The sequence below is a fragment of the Heterocephalus glaber genome, unplaced genomic scaffold (assembly GCF_053883595.1).
Source record: "Heterocephalus glaber isolate CG9 unplaced genomic scaffold, H.glaber_assembly_v1.0 deba00001457, whole genome shotgun sequence".
NCBI classification, from domain to species: Eukaryota; Metazoa; Chordata; class Mammalia; order Rodentia; family Bathyergidae; genus Heterocephalus; species Heterocephalus glaber.
The window spans coordinates 31,634,222-31,651,295 of NW_028258305.1; the positions used below are offsets into that span (position 1 = coordinate 31,634,222).

At 44.9% G+C, this 17,074-nt stretch overlaps 1 protein-coding gene across 3 annotated transcripts in view; it reads right to left on the reverse strand.

Annotated features, from left to right (window-relative positions):
• Positions 1–1,277: 1,277 nt before the first annotated feature.
• Positions 1,278–17,074, reverse strand: part of Vit (vitrin) — a 109,074-nt gene continuing 93,277 nt past the window's right edge. For all 3 annotated transcript variants that reach the window (XM_087216136.1, XM_021253719.2, XM_021253720.2), the window contains 4 exons: positions 11,267–11,370; positions 7,749–7,975; positions 5,535–6,048; positions 1,278–2,406 (listed from right to left, as the gene is read on the reverse strand). In XM_087216136.1, the coding sequence (XP_087072262.1) occupies positions 2,228–2,406; positions 5,535–6,048; positions 7,749–7,975; positions 11,267–11,370 (1,024 nt within the window). In that variant the 3' untranslated portion in view covers positions 1,278–2,227. The remainder of the gene's footprint in view (positions 2,407–5,534; positions 6,049–7,748; positions 7,976–11,266; positions 11,371–17,074) is intronic.

A 17,074-nucleotide genomic window follows, 5' to 3' on the forward strand; every position in this document is an offset into this window, starting at 1 on the left:
CTGTGCTTCCCTGTCTGCACAGGCTTCTGGCCTGGCTTTCCTCCCTTGCAGTCTGAGGGCTTGCCACAGATCGTCTGTCTCTAAGGGACTATTTTGAGGTTAAAGATTGTCGTCTTGCCTCAGCAGTGCTGAGCACAGTTTAGGTCACTCAGGGTGCACTGTAGCCAAGCTTCCTGTGTCATTTATCGTCTTCAGAACCTACTTGTCACAAACCCACATTCTGTCCAACCCCTCTCAACCCCAGCCTTCCTACTGGGACACAGGGAGCATCTCTGTTGTCAGCAAGCTCCGAGAAGCTTCTGCCCCTTCACCTCTTGCCCTACTTTCCTGCTTTGTCTCTCGTGTCCTCCTAAGTGGGGACTATCTGCTCTCTCTCAGCCCATGTATTTCCCGCCTGGACTGGGGACTCAGAGTTCTGCTCTTTGTCCCTATTGTCCTTCCAAACAGCCTGAAGTTATTTTCAGCCCCATCTCCATCACTCATGTCTCCTGTCATCCTCCCACTCCCCTTCTGTCCTCTGCTGAAGATACCAGAGCTTGGTCCACTAATTTTCTCTCTATCCTGACTCCTGTGTTTGGTACCCATGGAGGATCTTGGAATCAATACAGTGGATAGTGAGAGGTGACTGAAATTATACTAAAAAAGCTTTTTCTAAATATAATAAATTAAAATAGCATATATGTATGATTAAAGAAATGCTCCTTTGTATGAATTATTGCCATAGTCAAACACATAGGTAGAATAATGTTCCTAGTACTTCAGTTTTTTAATTAGTTTTTTTGGCTGAGTCTGGCATGAATACAGTGCCACTGGTATCTTTCTAAAGAATTTCCTTTTCAAAAACTTGTTTTCATATTTTGAAGTGGTGAAGCAAAAATGTTTGCAATTGTCTTCAAAGTAAATTTTATGGTTAACAATCTGAAATGGCAGACATATGTAAATGATTCTTTCCTGTGGACTACAGTATGTTTAATTGATAATATTCCCTCCCCACCCCTCTCCAGGCACTAAGAGATTTGGTAGACTCAGTGCAAATTCTGCTCAATAAGTGATATCTCAGTTCTATGTTTATGTAAACATTTTGCTCCAGTTATTGACACAGGTGCTGTCCTTTTTCCTCCTTTCGAGGTAGCACTCTCCAGAACACATTTTTATAAAACATGACTTGTCCATTAAGTCATCCCTACTTAGAATTGTTTTAAATATTTTCCCATTGCACATGTATTTCACATCCTGATAGGTGAATCCTTAGCAGAGGAAGTAAAATTCAAACAAACTCTTGCCAGCTTATTTTAATGCCAAAAAATCAATAATAAATGATACCTAGTTACCACTGAAATACCCAGGACAAATGCTAAACTAGGTAGACCCAAGACAGCTGGCACAGCAATTCTCCCAGGAAGCTGTTATAACCCTAAACCCTCACTGGTTCTCAGTCTGAGTATACAAGAATCAGCAGGGAGGTAGTCAGGCATGCCAGTATTCAGGCTCCAGTCCCAGCGGTTCACATTTCAGTGGTATAGGGAAAAGGCCTGGGAATGAAGGTTTTGGTCTCCCAGTGATTCTTTTGTGTAGCCTAGTGCACTATCTTTGAGCAAGATCCACTTGGCCCTTCAGGACCAATGTGTTGCAGGTGTTCTGAACTTCAGAAACAATGAGGGGAAGGCAGATCAGGGAAAGCTATGCTGCTGCCACACTCTCTGCATCCCTGCAGGTGTGTGGTATGGTCATCATGGGCCAGGAAGATCAGAGGGTGGCTTCTCCACAAATCCTGTGAACACTAGCATCACACCATCAGAAAAGTTGCAGGTAATCCTTTTAAATGTTTAATTAAGCAACTTCTACATCATCATGATGAAATGAAACTTGAGGGATAAAGAGTTCTTCTGAGAAATAAAAATTTGAAAAATTTCAGAAAAGCTTGATTTCACCCTAAGTGCTTCACTCTCTTCCGAACATATATTTTGAAAACAACTCTCAAAAAGGAAAGATGTGAGCACCCTCAAAATGATGGCCAACTTTGGCTTACCCTGTACATTTGATGATCGTCTTTCTAACTCCACATTTTGAAGTGTGACAGCTGCAGGGACAAAGAACAATAACAACGCGTCTGCTTCCCAAGCCCCACCCAAGCCCTGCCACCCTGCACGAACCCTGAAGATACAATCCAGGCATGGTCCCAAGAGTGTCAGGAAGACAGCATTTGCCGTGTTTTGCTGCTCTAAATTCAGTTCCGAGGCTGTGAGTTGAACTCGGTACAGATGTTCCGGATGATCTTGGGAACAGATGTGTAGAGGTTGTCAAACTCATCCACAAAGAAGGAGTGGTCCCTGGCAGGGTGAGTGGCAATGATGTCCAGCTCTTCCTGGGCAGCCCATGCAACGCCTATGGCGTAAGTGATGACGCCTGTGGGAACAAAGACTAGATGAGATGGATGTGCCCCAGAACAGCACTGCTGTGAATCTTCTACTTGTTGCTCTGTCAGAAATGTGCTTAACAAAGCAGAACAACCCACTGGCAGGCGACTGCATCCTAGAATTACAACTAAGTATGACCATGAATTCATCCAGTCATTTAACACATACTTCTGATCATCTACTCTCTGCCAAGAGGAATGCAGTAGATAGTGTTGCTGTGTCAGAAGCTTACAGTCTTCTGGAGATAAAAACAACACGAAAAAATGGAGTAAACATATGGTAAGGATTGCACGTACGGGACAGAAGAGGGAAAGATAATTTGGGACAAGTGAAACTTTTGCTGCCATGCACACCACAGCATATGGCGCGTGCCTGCTCTTGTGTGGAGAGCCAAACAAAATTGCAGGGGGCCTTCAAAGCATCAAAAGCCACTTTATGATCTTTTTAACTACAACAGATTACTGCTTTTCATCTGACTTATTTTTACTTTTTTTGAGACAGGTTCTCATTAAGTTGCCCAGGCTGGGCTCAAATTTGTGATCTTCCTGCCTCAGCATCCCGAGTAGCTGGGATCACAGACTCACTCAACCAAGACCTGATCCAGATTACTGTATGAACTGAATTAAATCACTTTAGGCTGGAGGGTGACTTTACAAGACATCATTTTCAACCTCATCCCAGGTGCAGAAATTGTGTCCCCAGTCCTAGCATCTACTCTGTCACCATAGCGAAGAGAGGATTTCAAGATAAGAAAGAAGGTGGCCAGCAATCGTGCATGCAGCAGGGAGTCATATAAAATGTCTTCATTGGATTGAGAAGAAAAAAAACGAACCAAGTCACCAGTAGGTTAGTGAGGGCAATTTCAGGGGGAGGAGATGCCAAAGAAACCAAATAAATTGTTGTGGATTGCAAGTGAAAAAGAAAGGATGATGTTGGGGTAGGACATGTAATTAATCCTTCCCAGAAGCTTGGGTGTGGAGGGGCAGGCAAGTAGTAACTGCAGTAGAGCATGGGGGTCAAAGAGAATTTTTTATTTGGGGTAAGGGAGGGACTTGAGCATATCTAGAGGTGAATGGGCAAAAATATAGTGAAATATAGCAGGTGCTTGGCTTTGCAAAATCCTAATTTCATGCCACCTTCAGGCTGGCCAGAGCAGGTATGCGAGATACCCATGAAAGAGAGGGCAGAGCTTTGGTGTGGCAACTGGGCCTCACTCCCAAGCCTAACTCACACACACTGAGCCATCCTGTTTCAGCATGTTCTGGGTGTCCTGTCCTCCTGACTAGAGAACCATGCCCCCCTCACATGGCTCTCATCTAATCTGCTTTTCAGTTGTGTCCCATTCAGCTGCATGGAAAGCTACTTTCTTTTCTCATCTCTCCACTTTCTCTTCTCTGAATATTACTTAGCTTGGTTGTAGGGGGTTCATCAGTTCTGAGCTTTAAAATGCTGCCAAGGGAGCAGGAGCAGCTTTGCTGCAGAGGTGGGCTTGGACCGACTGACTAAGCCCTCTTTTCTGCTCAAGGGTGGGAAGACTGCCCCCTAATAGAGACTACGCAACAGTATTAGAAATTTAGCTTTTCAGATCCCTGAGACCTCCCTTGTAGTAGAGAACCTTCTCCTGGCAATTCTGACAGGAGGTAACACAGCCTGGACTTGATACTCCCGGCACACAATATTCATTACATTTTTAGAAGAATTGTAGTTAGTAGGCATTTGCATCCATTGGCCTCATTTCTTAAAAGCTGCCCAGAATATGAGACCCTGATAGCTTCCATTTCCTTCTTTCTTCTCTCCTGCTCATGAGTAGGCCAAGGATATCCTCTGGGTGAGATCCAAAGTAGGTCTAGTACATTAGAAAAAATAAGTGATACTTCAGCCAAACACAAGCATGGGACAGATGTGCCAGAGACAGAGGGGCCCTGGGCTTGGGAGTCAGCAGTGGCCCATTCGTCTTGCCCACCCTGGGACCTTGGGCAGGTTGTTTCTGAGCCCTAACCCAACTCTGCTGGGACAAGATTAAGACCAGGAGAACCTGTGACACTGGCACTCAGGGTTCCCACCGCTCACCATTGTAACTGTGCCCCCAGGCTCCTGGAGGGCAGTCACTGGGGGGAAGGCTCTGCCGGAACGCAATGTCTGGGCAGCGTGCTTGCCAGAAGCCAGCACTGCCCATTCCTAAAGGCTTATTTTAGGAAAGATTTAAAGCAGTTCTCAAGAACCCAGAGAATCCTCCAAAATAACCCAAATTAAAGGGAAAGAAGACAAATGACGTCAGCACTGAGCTCTGTACGTTAACACTTATCTAAAGGTCTCTGGTGTTCACTGACCACTCAGTTTACATTTATTATCATTAGTACTATTATTGTCATCATCATCACTTGGGGTTCTCTTTGGGTTGTTATGTTTTCATGATATTTTATGGCACTTTTAGAACAGTGATTATAATATATATATACATACATATACACACATACATAGTCTACAATAAAGGCATAAATGTGACAGATTTTTCAAAACTGTTTTGCTTGTATCAATATATTGTTTGTCTTTCATGTTTTTAAACTTTCTGTTGACTTAGAAATTTTTGTATGGAAATATCACTCTAATGATTTGGAAGCAAAATTTCTTTGATTCCCCAACCCCCAAAAGTGGGTTCTTCTGTGAGTTCTTCACAAAAATATTACTTTTCTTTAAAAACATTATTATTCTTTAAAAGTCACCAACACAGTTTGGTGCCTTAAACAGAGCTAGAGATATGGTGTATTTCATAGAGATAAACTAATGAACCAAATTCCTTTCTAATGCATCAGCCCTCCTGAGAGAAGCCTCAAGATGCAGGCTATAGAGGACAAGGTCACTGTTCCCAGTAACGCACAGCCTTGAATTTTCAAGGACATTTGGGGGACACCTGGCTGTGTTCGCCTCCCCTCTGCATACTCCAGGAGGCCCACAGTGTTTACTCTCCTAATAGTCTCCCTATGATTTTAAACAGTTTCTTATGCCACAGACAAACCAGTGTATAAAATGCCAGTACCTTCCTTGTCCCCTAAGCAGACCAGCCCCCGATCCCCAGAGAGATGTCTCAGTGATGGGCTGAGGGCTGGCCTGGCTTACCCCTCTGATGGGCAGCCATGGCTGGGATCCGCACGTCATCGTAGGACTTGCCATCTGTGATCAGGATCATTAACTTCCGCTTGTTGGGCTTGGACTTCTTGAAGAGCTGCTCCAGGGCATAGTGGATGGCAGCCCCCGTGCTGGTGCCCCCACTCCAGTACCCCACACTCTTGATGGCGTTGAGGATGTCAGCCTTGGTGTGGTACTTGTCAAACCCAAACTCCAACCGCTGCTCGTAGGTGTACTGTACTGCCCCGATGCGCGTGTCCGTGTCTGAGATCTCAAACTCCTTGCTGAGGTTGGCCACGAACTGCAGGACTGTGCGGAAGTTGCCTGTCCCCACGCTACTGGAGCCATCAATGATGAAGCCAATGTCGGCTGAGTTGAAGCAGGTCTTGCTGCAGGCCAGGCGGTCTGTGTCGCAGATCCGCTTCACCAGGGGCTGCACGGTCTTGCGGAGTCCAAACCAGCTCTGCACACTGAACGAGTAATAGCCATTTGTTCTGCACACAGCCTGGAAGACAGATAGGAGAGACACTCACCAGGTGAGGGGTCAAGCCCTCCAATCTACCTCTAATACCCTTGGCCTTCCACCAGGCAGCTAACTCGGCAGGCTCTTGTTTCTTGTGCTTATCCTTGTAGTGTGCTTTCTCCCATTCCCTGGGGGGCAGCACTCACAGAGGCAAAGACCCCTCTAGCAGTCTCTGGACCCCCTTAGCTAGGTCTCTGCCCGATTGGAAAACTGTTTGCTCAGCATACTCATAGGGAGATGAAAACCATTGGTTTTAGCTTCATCTTTATGCCTCTCCAGGCTCCTCATTTCATTTGCCCAGGCAGTCAGCCATAGGAATGGCATGGGTGAGCACCAATGCATGAGAGGACTAAAGAAAGCTTTTGTTCCGATTGGGAAAACAGAGGACACACACTGGAAGTGACTAAAGGAATGTTTCCAGAGCAGCCCTGTTCCCAGCAGGAGGGGACCCCCACAGATGCCGAGTGGCCTCATATATCAGGCCAGGTTCTTTCTTTAAATCCCCACTCTAACCCTATAAGATGGGATGATAACCCCCTGTCGTGAGAGAACAAACTGAGCGCCAGGGGTGGAAGAATGTCCAGGAGTCCTTGGGACTGGAACTCCAATCTGTCTGCCTTCAGAACCCAAGCTCTGCCCTCCAGAGAGCTCTGCTTCCAGGAAAATGAATATTTATTTACTTGTGCCCAAGCTTGTTCCAGATTTAAGGCAGCTGCAGATAAACAATGAGCAAACAGGTTGGTGTGACCCTGGAAGAGGGTACACCAGTCTTTCTAAGGAGGGCCTTTCTTCCTTGCTCCTGCTTCTGGGGAAGCAAAGGGCACCTGACAACTACAAATGAATTTGTGTAATTTAAAAAATTATTTTAAAATAAGAAGTGGCTTATTTTAAACTTTCCTGGGAAGTATTTTTGTTGTTGCTAATTTGCAGAAACCTTAACAGAGTTCACAAAACGTTCGAGCACAGGGCCTGAGTGGGGCCAGGAAGGTGGACTGGGCCCACACTACAGAAGGCCTCAAAAGCAGTGAGGAAGAGTGAAGGATTTGGAGCAAGGACCCTGCAGGACTGGAGAAATGCTTCATAAACACTAGTTGGATTTCTTTATGAAATCTAAACTAAACTAAGGGAGAGAGACAGATGTAAATTACTGGCTTGAAATAGGTAGTTGACAATGGGCATGGGAAAGAGCAGACAGACAAGAATCCAGGAGCATCCCTGGAAACATGATCTCCCTGACTTGTTCAACACCTCCCTTGTCTTATTTATCAGATGGATTAATTAGTAGTGTGTGTTTGTGTGAGAGTGCATGTGCATTTGTGTTTGTGTAAGAGACTGTGTATACATATGTGTGCATGTTCGTGTGCTTGTGTAAAGCCCCCCTGGGTTGCCCAGCTGGGGCCCCCTGGTGTTGTAGGAGGAACAAGGGGGAGCCCCCATGTGAGATGTTGGAAATCCACCCCTACTTTCTGCTCTCAAGCTGCTGGTCTCAGAGTCAGTGTGGAGTTTTGCTTTGAGAAGCTAACTCCAGATTCTAGACTTGTTAGTCCCTCCCTGGAGGTCCTACTACCTAGAAGTGAGCTTCACACCCATTTAATAGACTGAGAAAACAGTCTTGATGGCACTGTAACTTTTCAGGGTACAGGGGGTCCTTACATTGGGTGAGTCTCTGGGCAGTTATATACCTTGCTGGCGAAGTTGGGCTCCACCACGTACTGCTTCTCATTTTCAAGAGCAGCTTCAATGGTGATGAAGAAAATGTTGATTCCTGACTCTCTTGCAAGTCTTGAAGTCTCCTCTACTTTGTCTGTGGGCCAGCCATCCAGTAGCACCACAGCCACGTTGGGAGCACCACCTCTGTTTCCATTGGCTTTGGAAAAGAAGTTCTTGGTCACAAAAGAGATGGCTCGGCCTGGAAGAAAAAGAAAACTTCTGCTTGGAGCGATCATGCTAACTGGAATTATAGGCACAGATCACAGTAACACAGAGGGGTTCAGAAAAACACATTCATCCCTTCCCCAGTTTTGTTTGTTTATTTTAAACTACTTTAACTATTTTTAGGTGTGTACACTTTAGTAGCATTTAGCACATTCCTGTGTTCACATATCCCCTGAAATTATGCACAGTATTTTGTGTACATGAGCATCCATCTGGATAGATGTCAGCCATAGTTTTCCAGACATTCTCAAATGAATTAAGAGCTACATTCTGTGAACTTTAGCTTAATATCGTTACACTCAGTGCTTTTCAAGTTTTGAACAGCATCCTGGCTCTGCTGGCTGGTATAATTTTTTTTTTTTTTTGGTACCGGGGATTGAACTCGGGACCTTGCTCCTGCAAGGGAGGTGGTGGAACCTGGCTGGCATAATCTTATCTTTCAAATGCAAGCATCAAATGGTTACATAGGAAGTTGCTGGAGAAAAGTCTTGATGAACCCATGTAAAGTGATGGCACAGAACCTGATTGCTAAGGGAAAACCCTGGCAACTAAGAAATGCTTTCATGGCCAAGGGATAATTTCCCTCAAGGCCCCAAACATCCAGCAGTTTTCTCTGTCTTAATATTAGGTGCCTGTGGGCAGAGCACAGGGAACCATAGATTCACCTTTATCTCATCTATCTTAAGTCAGGAGGTTACAACGAATCAATGGTCAACACCTCATCCACCTTGCAGTGAGGCTTGAAACCAGAGGCTGGAAATTGGAAAACTGCATTGTGCATACTCCCTTGCATCTAGATTTCAAGCTTTGTTTTAGTTGCATGAATTGATGCCTTTGCCTGAGATTTAGAAGATAAAAGTGAGGTAGAGGCTGTACTTCTTCTTCTTCTAGTTCTACTGGCAGAATCTGTAGAGTATTTTATTTCTCTGGGACACTGTTAGCAAGAGGTGCTTGTAATTGGCTGCTAGCTTCGACGGTCTTGATGTAGCAGGATATGCAGTGTTGCTTTTGTGGGTATGAAGGGGACAGGTAGGGCATAATTCTTGAGCTAGCCACTGTAGAAGCAGCTCCATGATCATGTGGCTTCCTGGCTGCTATGGTTTGTATCTAGATGTTCCTACAAAGCCTTGTGCACTTATAGATGGGGCTTTTGGGTGGGTGATACTGAATTATGGGTATGGTAACTGGATTAGTCCGCTGATTGGTTTGGCATAGTTCTAGGTGTGGATAATGGGAAGACCAATGCTGGGTGTGGGTGGCACCAACCAATGGGCTTGTAACCTGAATGGAATAAAAGGGAAAAGGAAGACTCCCTGCTTGCTGCCTCCTGCCTGCAGGCCATGAACTTTTTTCTCCTTTGCCATGCCCTTCTTCCATGCCACCCTGCCTTGGAGCCAGCTGACTATGGACTGAAATCTCTAAACTGTGAGTTTTATTTTTATTTATTTATTTTTAGGTACTGGGAATCAAACTCAGGACCTTATGCTTTCCAGGCAGGTTCAGCACCACTGAGCTAAATCCTCAGCCCCACTGAGCTAAATCCTCAGCCCCAAACTGTGAATTTTAGTCTTTCTTTTTTTTTTTTTTTGGTATTGGGGATCAAACTCAGAACCTTGTGTTTGCAAGGCGCCACTGAACTAAATTCCTGGCCTGGCCAAACTGTGAATTTTAACTTGTGGGTGTTGAGTATTTTGTGCCAGCAATGAGAAAGTAACTAAGACACAGGCAGAAGCAGGTTTCAGTAGAGGCTATAATGGCAGAATTCAGAAAATACTTTCCTGATTTTAGAAGAAATAGCAACTCCCATATAGGCCCTGTTCTTTTTTTTTTTTTTGGTAACAGGGATTGAACTCAGGACCTTGAGCTTTCGAGGCAGGCAGCAGAACCACTCAGCTAAATCCCCGGCCCTAGGCCCTGTTCTGTAAGAAGCCTTTAGAAGACATCTCTGAAAGTCCAGCCTATAGTCTACTTCTTCAGCCCTTTCCATAATTTTCAAAATATCTAATACCCTGAAATAAATGCTTCTGGGCTTAAATCAGTTGAATAAATTATATTTTCTGAACCCACACCTTGAACAATCCAGAGGCACAGTTAGAACATGCCATCCACTGAAAAATGTATGCCACTTGGATCAGAGAAGTTGAGGGCCGTCTGAAGGCTTTCTTCTTTGGAATTTCGCTTATGTAAACATTAAGTAGAAAATGAGGCAGAAATCATCTCTATCATGTTTGCAATGAAAGCAACATGGATTTGAGGACACAGAGAGCAGTACTTTGGCTAGTGCATAGAGCAAAGGTGCAAGACTCTGTATTTACCAGTTACTAAAGTTCTGTTCACTACAGAGATGTTCAGGGAGGTGGGAAGATTAGATTAACAATCTAATTAATCAGATTGGCTATAACTTCAAAGATGCTCCCTCAAAGACAGCTTTACTTCCTGTGTGTGCTCCATGCCAAGCAACTGTGGCTCTTATCTCTACTCCTTTGGTCACTGACGGTAGAAATAGATTATTGAGAAGCAGGTAATCACTCACCCCCTCACTGTCCCGAAAGCCAGGCTACTATTTTTGAATTAATAATATATGGGCCAGGGATTTAGCTCAGTGGTTCTGCCACCTGCCTCACAAGTGCAAGGTCCCCAGTTCGATCCCTGGTACCAAAACCAAACCAAACCAAACCAAAAACATCGGCATAGGCTCTTTGACAGTCTTTAAACATGGTTAATGTAAAACTTTCTTAATGTCCAGTCATCTCTGGGTGAATTGGTAGAACTGACATGTCCCACTGAGGACTAGAGCTGGGGCTTCTAGTGACATCACTCAACCCCTGGAAAGTCTCAGATGTCACAGGAAACTGTTCTTAAAGCAGAGACTATGCCTCTCTGCACAGTCATCAGTGCAAACAGTAGCTGATAGGAACAAAACTCCCAAGAGGCTCTGAGGGGCTTCCTGAATGGAATTGGTCACAGAAATTCATACTAAATGGTTGGTGACTTATAGGCAAACCAGGAAATAGTCACAGCAGCAGTCCTGCTTGTCCCAGAGAATGGTGCCACACTGGGGAACCAAGCAGGACTGAGCTCTCTAGCATACATGGTTAATGATTCTTCCCCCCTGAATCTGTAACATGTTGGAAAAGGTACAGATGTTATGTAAACCATTTCTTGATGGATTAGTACTTTTTGCCTCCTTCTATATAGAATGCTAGAAGACAACCACGTAGAAAGAGAACCATGGTAACGAGGTAGAATTATCTGGGCCACGTACCTGCATTAGAAAGTCCTCCTCTCAGGGTAATTTTCTCTATGGCTGCCTTCAGATCTCGAGAATTTGTGTGAGTTTTTAGGTTAAAGTGGGTAGCAGGGTTGTCTCTGAGGAGTTAGAACAAGAAATAAAAATTAGCTGGAAAGTTATTACCTTTGGAGGAAGGCAGAACTCATGCTTTTTTTTTTTTTTTTAACATACAAATAGAAGCTACTTCAAAGCCTTAAACTGTGGTTCATAAAATGTCCCAGAATGGACAGTGATGGTAAAACAGGAAGACTGGGATCCTCTGCATTGCAAATACAGAAGACCGGGATGGTTCAGGACTTGGAAGCCATGTGTTCTACTTTTGATAGTGTCCTCTCCTATCTGTGCGCTCTGGAGAAGTCATTGAACTTCTCTGGACTTCAGCTTCCTCACAGAGATAAACACATTGTCCCGCGTCCACATTCTAATGAACAGGGTGCTGTAAGGCGGGCTTCTGCAAAAGTAAGGACCCCACCTTTTGAGCACCCCCTGTCCCTAAGGTTGCCCCAGACTCTCCTCTCCAGGGAGACAATCTCAGCTGTTCACCACTTCCTGGGTTACCCCTGACACTGAATAGTGGTGCCAGAAAACTGCTCTACCTTTCTCATCCTGTGGCTCTTACGACTGTCAAGACTGCTGAAATCTCAGCCAGAAGGTTAGCATCCATTTTGCTGAAGGCTGGAATAGATGAACTGGAGAGGAATAGGAGTGAATCCAGGTGAATGGGTTTGGGAGCTGCCAGGCAGAGGGTGTGGAACACCTTTTCTGACCAGCTGGAGGTGCAGCCGCAGGACGCAGGCTCTGCACCAGAGGCAGAGTGGAGTGGGATGTGCAGTGGGCTCACATCTCATGCAGTGCTGACACTCAGCCACAGGCAGAGCCGAGTTTGCGGGCGCATCCTGACAGTCATACGGGGACCCTGCGCACAGAAAGGGCTACATGTGCTTGGTTCAATGCTCTGCTGATGCCATCTTGAAATTCTTAATAATTTCTGAGCAAGAGGGCCTGCAAATTATGTAGCCAGTCCAGGCTGCAGGTTCCTGAGACCTCAAGAGCAGGGAAAGGGACTTTTAAAAGATTTTCCACGAGGGGGCTCGGGATTTAGCTCAGTGGTTCCGCTGCCTGCCCCAAATCCCCGGTACACAAAAAAGAAAAAGAAGAAGCTCTAAAGGGACCAGGGATTTAGCACAGTGGTTCTGCTGCCGCCTGCCTGGCAAGCACAAGGTCCTGAGTTCGATCCCCAGTACCAAAAAATAAAAGATTTTCCATGAACACCAGAAATAGATCCTCTGAGAAGCCACATGGTCCTGTTTTGGGTGCCAACTCCACGGTTTCAGTTGATTCTTAGCAAATCCTTGGGGACCTGACAGGCAGCACAGTAACCAGGGAGCCAGTCACCAGGACCTGAGAGAGAGGAGACACACTCTGCCTCCTCCCATCCTCACTCCTTTCCTATTTTCCAGTCTTCCTGTCTCAAGGTGACCTGAGTTTTGTTCAGAAGGGGAGTGTATCCAAATGTCATGGAAAATAAAACGGAGAGGGCCGGCCACCTTCAGGCGAGATGGGAAATTTATGACAAGTGCAAACAAGGTGGGGTAAAACGCAACCGGATGAAGTCCCACCAGATGAAAACTAAGTTCTGTGGTTACATTTAAATAAAAACAAATACTCAAATAATAGCAACAAAGCAATCAGCAGCTTGGGGACACGTGGGCCTCTGAGCAGAGCATGAAATGTCCTGAGCGGAGGCTTGGAAGGATCCCTGGGGCTACACTGTCACACTCTCTCCTCCAGGCTCCTGGGCCGAGGGTTTACATTCTTACTGAGCAATTTAGTAATGGCTGTATTTGTCCGCAAGGCACGGGGCTCACACCCTGCGCCAACTTACTCGTAAAACTCCTAAGTGGCCACCATCAGATCCTGGCAGCCCTGTATGTCTTCACCCACTTCTTTCCTTGTCCCTGTATCTCTGGAATGACCCCTAGTTCCAGTCCCCTTATTTCTGGCTGATTGTACTATATAATTCTCTGTTATTCTCTGCAATGCCAGCAGTATCCTATCTGCCAGAGGAGTCTTCCTCTGTTCTTATTTATGACTATAAAATTCCCCTGCTCAAAAATCATCAGAAGCTCTTGTGGTCTTGGTACTGTGTAGGTGTGTCCCCCAAGAGTTTACATGCTCAGTCCCTAGTGTGATGGTACCGAAAGGGCACGGGACCTTTAGGAGGTGAGGCCTAGTTGGGGTTCTTAGGCCATTGCGGGAGCAGCCCTCAGTGTTTGAGTGGCTCTGGTGGGAGCCTGGAGCTCTTGGGAGAGGGCAGTCTGGTGAGTGAGCTGGACCCCTGAATTGCTCTCTGGGTTCCTGTTTGGCAATGTGGTTGTTCCTCTCGCATGTAATGTACACCTGCTATCAGGTGGTCCTCACCAAAGCTGAGCTGAGGCTGGCACTGTGCCCTTAAACCTCCAGAGCTGTGACCTAAAACAGTCTCTCTCTCTCTTTTTTTTTAATAAAGTTAGCCTGTTAAAGTATTTCATTATAGTAACAAAAAATAAACTGATACATTCCCGCTGTTAGACTTTCTATTTCAGCTTTTGATGTATCCATAATGTAATGCCCTCTTCCTTGTTCTCTCTCCTTTCCTCCCCTCCTTTTTTTTTTTTTTTACAGAATATCCCATATTCTAGTCAAATTCTCACTCTGTCCCATACTCTCCATACAGATGAGGCTTGTTATTGGCAGTTATATGCTGTAACATCTCCAAAACACCGAGCCCCAGTGAAACCACAGGGCTGGGCTCCTCTGGAACTGTAGTCTCAATGTTTTCATCAGAGATCAAAGCATAACCTTGTTTTATGTGTATTTCTCTGTGAAGACACCAAATTTAATTCTAGGTGTGACTGAAAAATACAGTAGATGTTTAAATTCTTTAAAAATGTATTACAGCAAAAGACACATGGCCACCAATTCCCCTCAAAATATCCCCCTCTCCTTGAACACACTTATCCTGTTCTTGCCACTTTCTGAAGCAGTTCTGAAAGTCTTTTTTCTTGAGGATCTTTAGTTGCACTGCTGTGGCTGCCTGCATGTCCTGAATCCATTCGAGACACTTACTCTTCATGTCACTGTGACTTTGGGGAAGAGCCAGGAGTCCCGTGGTGTCAGGTCCGGTGAATACGGTGGAGAGAACACTGCAGGGTTTTTACAAGCCTGTCTTCCTGTTGGATGGCACTTAGAAGAACCATTCACTGTACTTTTTATCACACTTTGTAAAGACACTCACAAAGGAGGACTTACAGAACTACTCCAGAAAATGGCAAGAATCACTGGGTAAGTGTGCTCAAAGGCAAGGGCAAGTTTATTTTTTTTTCTTTTTCTTTCTTTCTTTCTTTCTTTTTTTTGAGACAAGGTCTCTCTATGTTGTTCATGTTGGCCTCAAACTTGCAGGAGTTCTCCTGCTTCAGCCTCTTGGGTGCTGGGATCACAGGCATGAGCCACCCTACCTTACTATACGCGACGTATTTTGAAGAGGTTTAGTGGCAATGTATTTTTTAATGTAATAATTTTTAAATTTTATATATTCACCATATATTTTGATCAACTCTTGATATGCCTTTACACATTAATTATATGCAGTATTCCTTTATAATAAAATATTAGCTGATAAGCTTTTAACAGTTTTCTTGACCTTGGTGATGTGGGTTTTAGACTCACAAAAATTCCGACCATGAAGCTTTTTGTTTTATTAGTCAGCTGTCATCTCATGGATCTGTATGTTCAGCCTCTTTTCTATTTTTTCCGTATCTTCATCACACACGATAGATGCTACTTTAGCGCTTTATGGATCAGATTTAAATTTGTTCTCCTTTTTCCTAATGTACAGATCATCGACTCATTAACATTGAACTCACAAGCAACCACGCTGAAACTCACACCGAAGGAAGCTCGTCTGACACAGAGCCAAGGCAGAGCTTTCTCGCAGTCGGAACCGAGACAGAAGTTTCTCACTGTCTCGGGGCCAATTTAAAACAGTGAAATCACCTACGAGAAGTCCCAAAGTGCAAAAACTGCAACACTAAGTCAGCTGTGGAAAGGTCACTTGGAAAATACTGGGAGAGGGAGGTTTGACCGTAGCTGGGGAGGGGCGCACCGGATGACGCAAATGTTTTCCCACCTGTGGACTTGCGCATGCGTTAAGTGACAAGGGTTGGGTTACAAATAAACTTGAATTTTAGTGAGCAGGCCAATTGGCGAATAACTGAATGCACAAAGCCTGAGGATCCACTGCATCCTAGTTGAGAGCGCATGCTCCTCTTGGCCTCTCAACCCTAGTGCCTAGCAGTCAGGAGGTAACCGGTAGGTGTGGAATACAGGAAGGAAGTGCAAACGTCCTCTCCTCTCTCAGCTCATCCCCAGTGAAGCTGCCACCGTACCTGCAGCTTCACCCTGATCCCCCTGTGCCTGTTACATCACAGATAGAGACAAATCCATCCTCAACAGCACACAGCTGGGCTATTCATATACCTAACGAATAGGTGCTCTTAACTTTACTTTATGTCATTTCTTCTTAAAAAACTGCCTCCCTTACTAGATTGAGATTTAAAGGACAGAAGAATCCCTATCTATCTATCTATCTATCATCTATCTATCTATTTTATCTATCTATTTCTAATGGATTGAAAAAGTGGATCAGGGGACCTCTGAAATGCTTTCCAGTTGTTAAAATGATGACGATGATGATGATGATTAGAGGGAAATGCATGGACCTCATCCACCAAGGGTCTTACAGGCATATGTAGCCAAACCACTTAGAAGAATTTCACATCAGCATCCCCTGCAAATGGCATAGTGCTTAGTACATGGCCAATGTTAATAAATCTTTGTGAAACTGACGTAAATCATGAGGGTGAATGCTAAATTGTTAATCTGCAGACCGTGGCAGCTCTCAGACCAGAGCACGTGAACACTTAGGTACATTTGTCCCTTTTCAGGATGTGTACATGGCAGCCTGACACACCAGCCTCATTGCTTTTCAGACATGGGGACTGTTGAGGTTCGGGAATGGTTTATCCTCCAGCAGCGTGCTTGAAGCTTGGTCTCTAGTGTGTGGTCTGGAGATGGTGGAAACTTTTAGGTAAAATCTTGTGGAAGGTCTTATTAGGTCTTGGGATCACTGTCCTCCAAAAGCTTTAATGCAGGTCTTGTGGGACTGGACTGGTTTTTGCAAGAATGGCTTGTTTTGAGGATGCCTGGCACCTCCTTTGCATCCTTCTGCATCAGTCTCACATGCACTTTTGCTACTGTCACATGGCTGCAGTGCTGAGCAAAGCTGGTGTCATGCTCTTCAACTCCCACCGTCAGGTCTAGGAAACTCTTTTCTGCACAGAGTACCCAGCCTCAGGTATTTTGCAGTAGCAACTGAAACTGGAATGAGACAGAAACTATTTCAAAAGTTCAAGGAGGTATCCCACTAGTTTTTAAAATGTGAGCTGTCTTTGAATGTCTAATTTCATTGCAAGTACTTATGAAAGGAAAACACACTTTTTCCCTCAGCAGTATCACTGTCCTTTAAAAACCAGAGAAGCAAATAAACGAAAAGGTTTATAGCCGAAGGAAAAAATATAAAACCATTCTATGTTTGTAAGAGCTGGGACTAACGAAGAGAAGTTACAGAGAGGCTGGTGTTGGCTGTGCACAGAGAATGGTGGTTTGTGTGGTAGGAAACGGGCAGTGGCGAGGGTTTAAGAAGCAGGAATACCCGTCGGAGATGGCACAGGTGATTCCTCG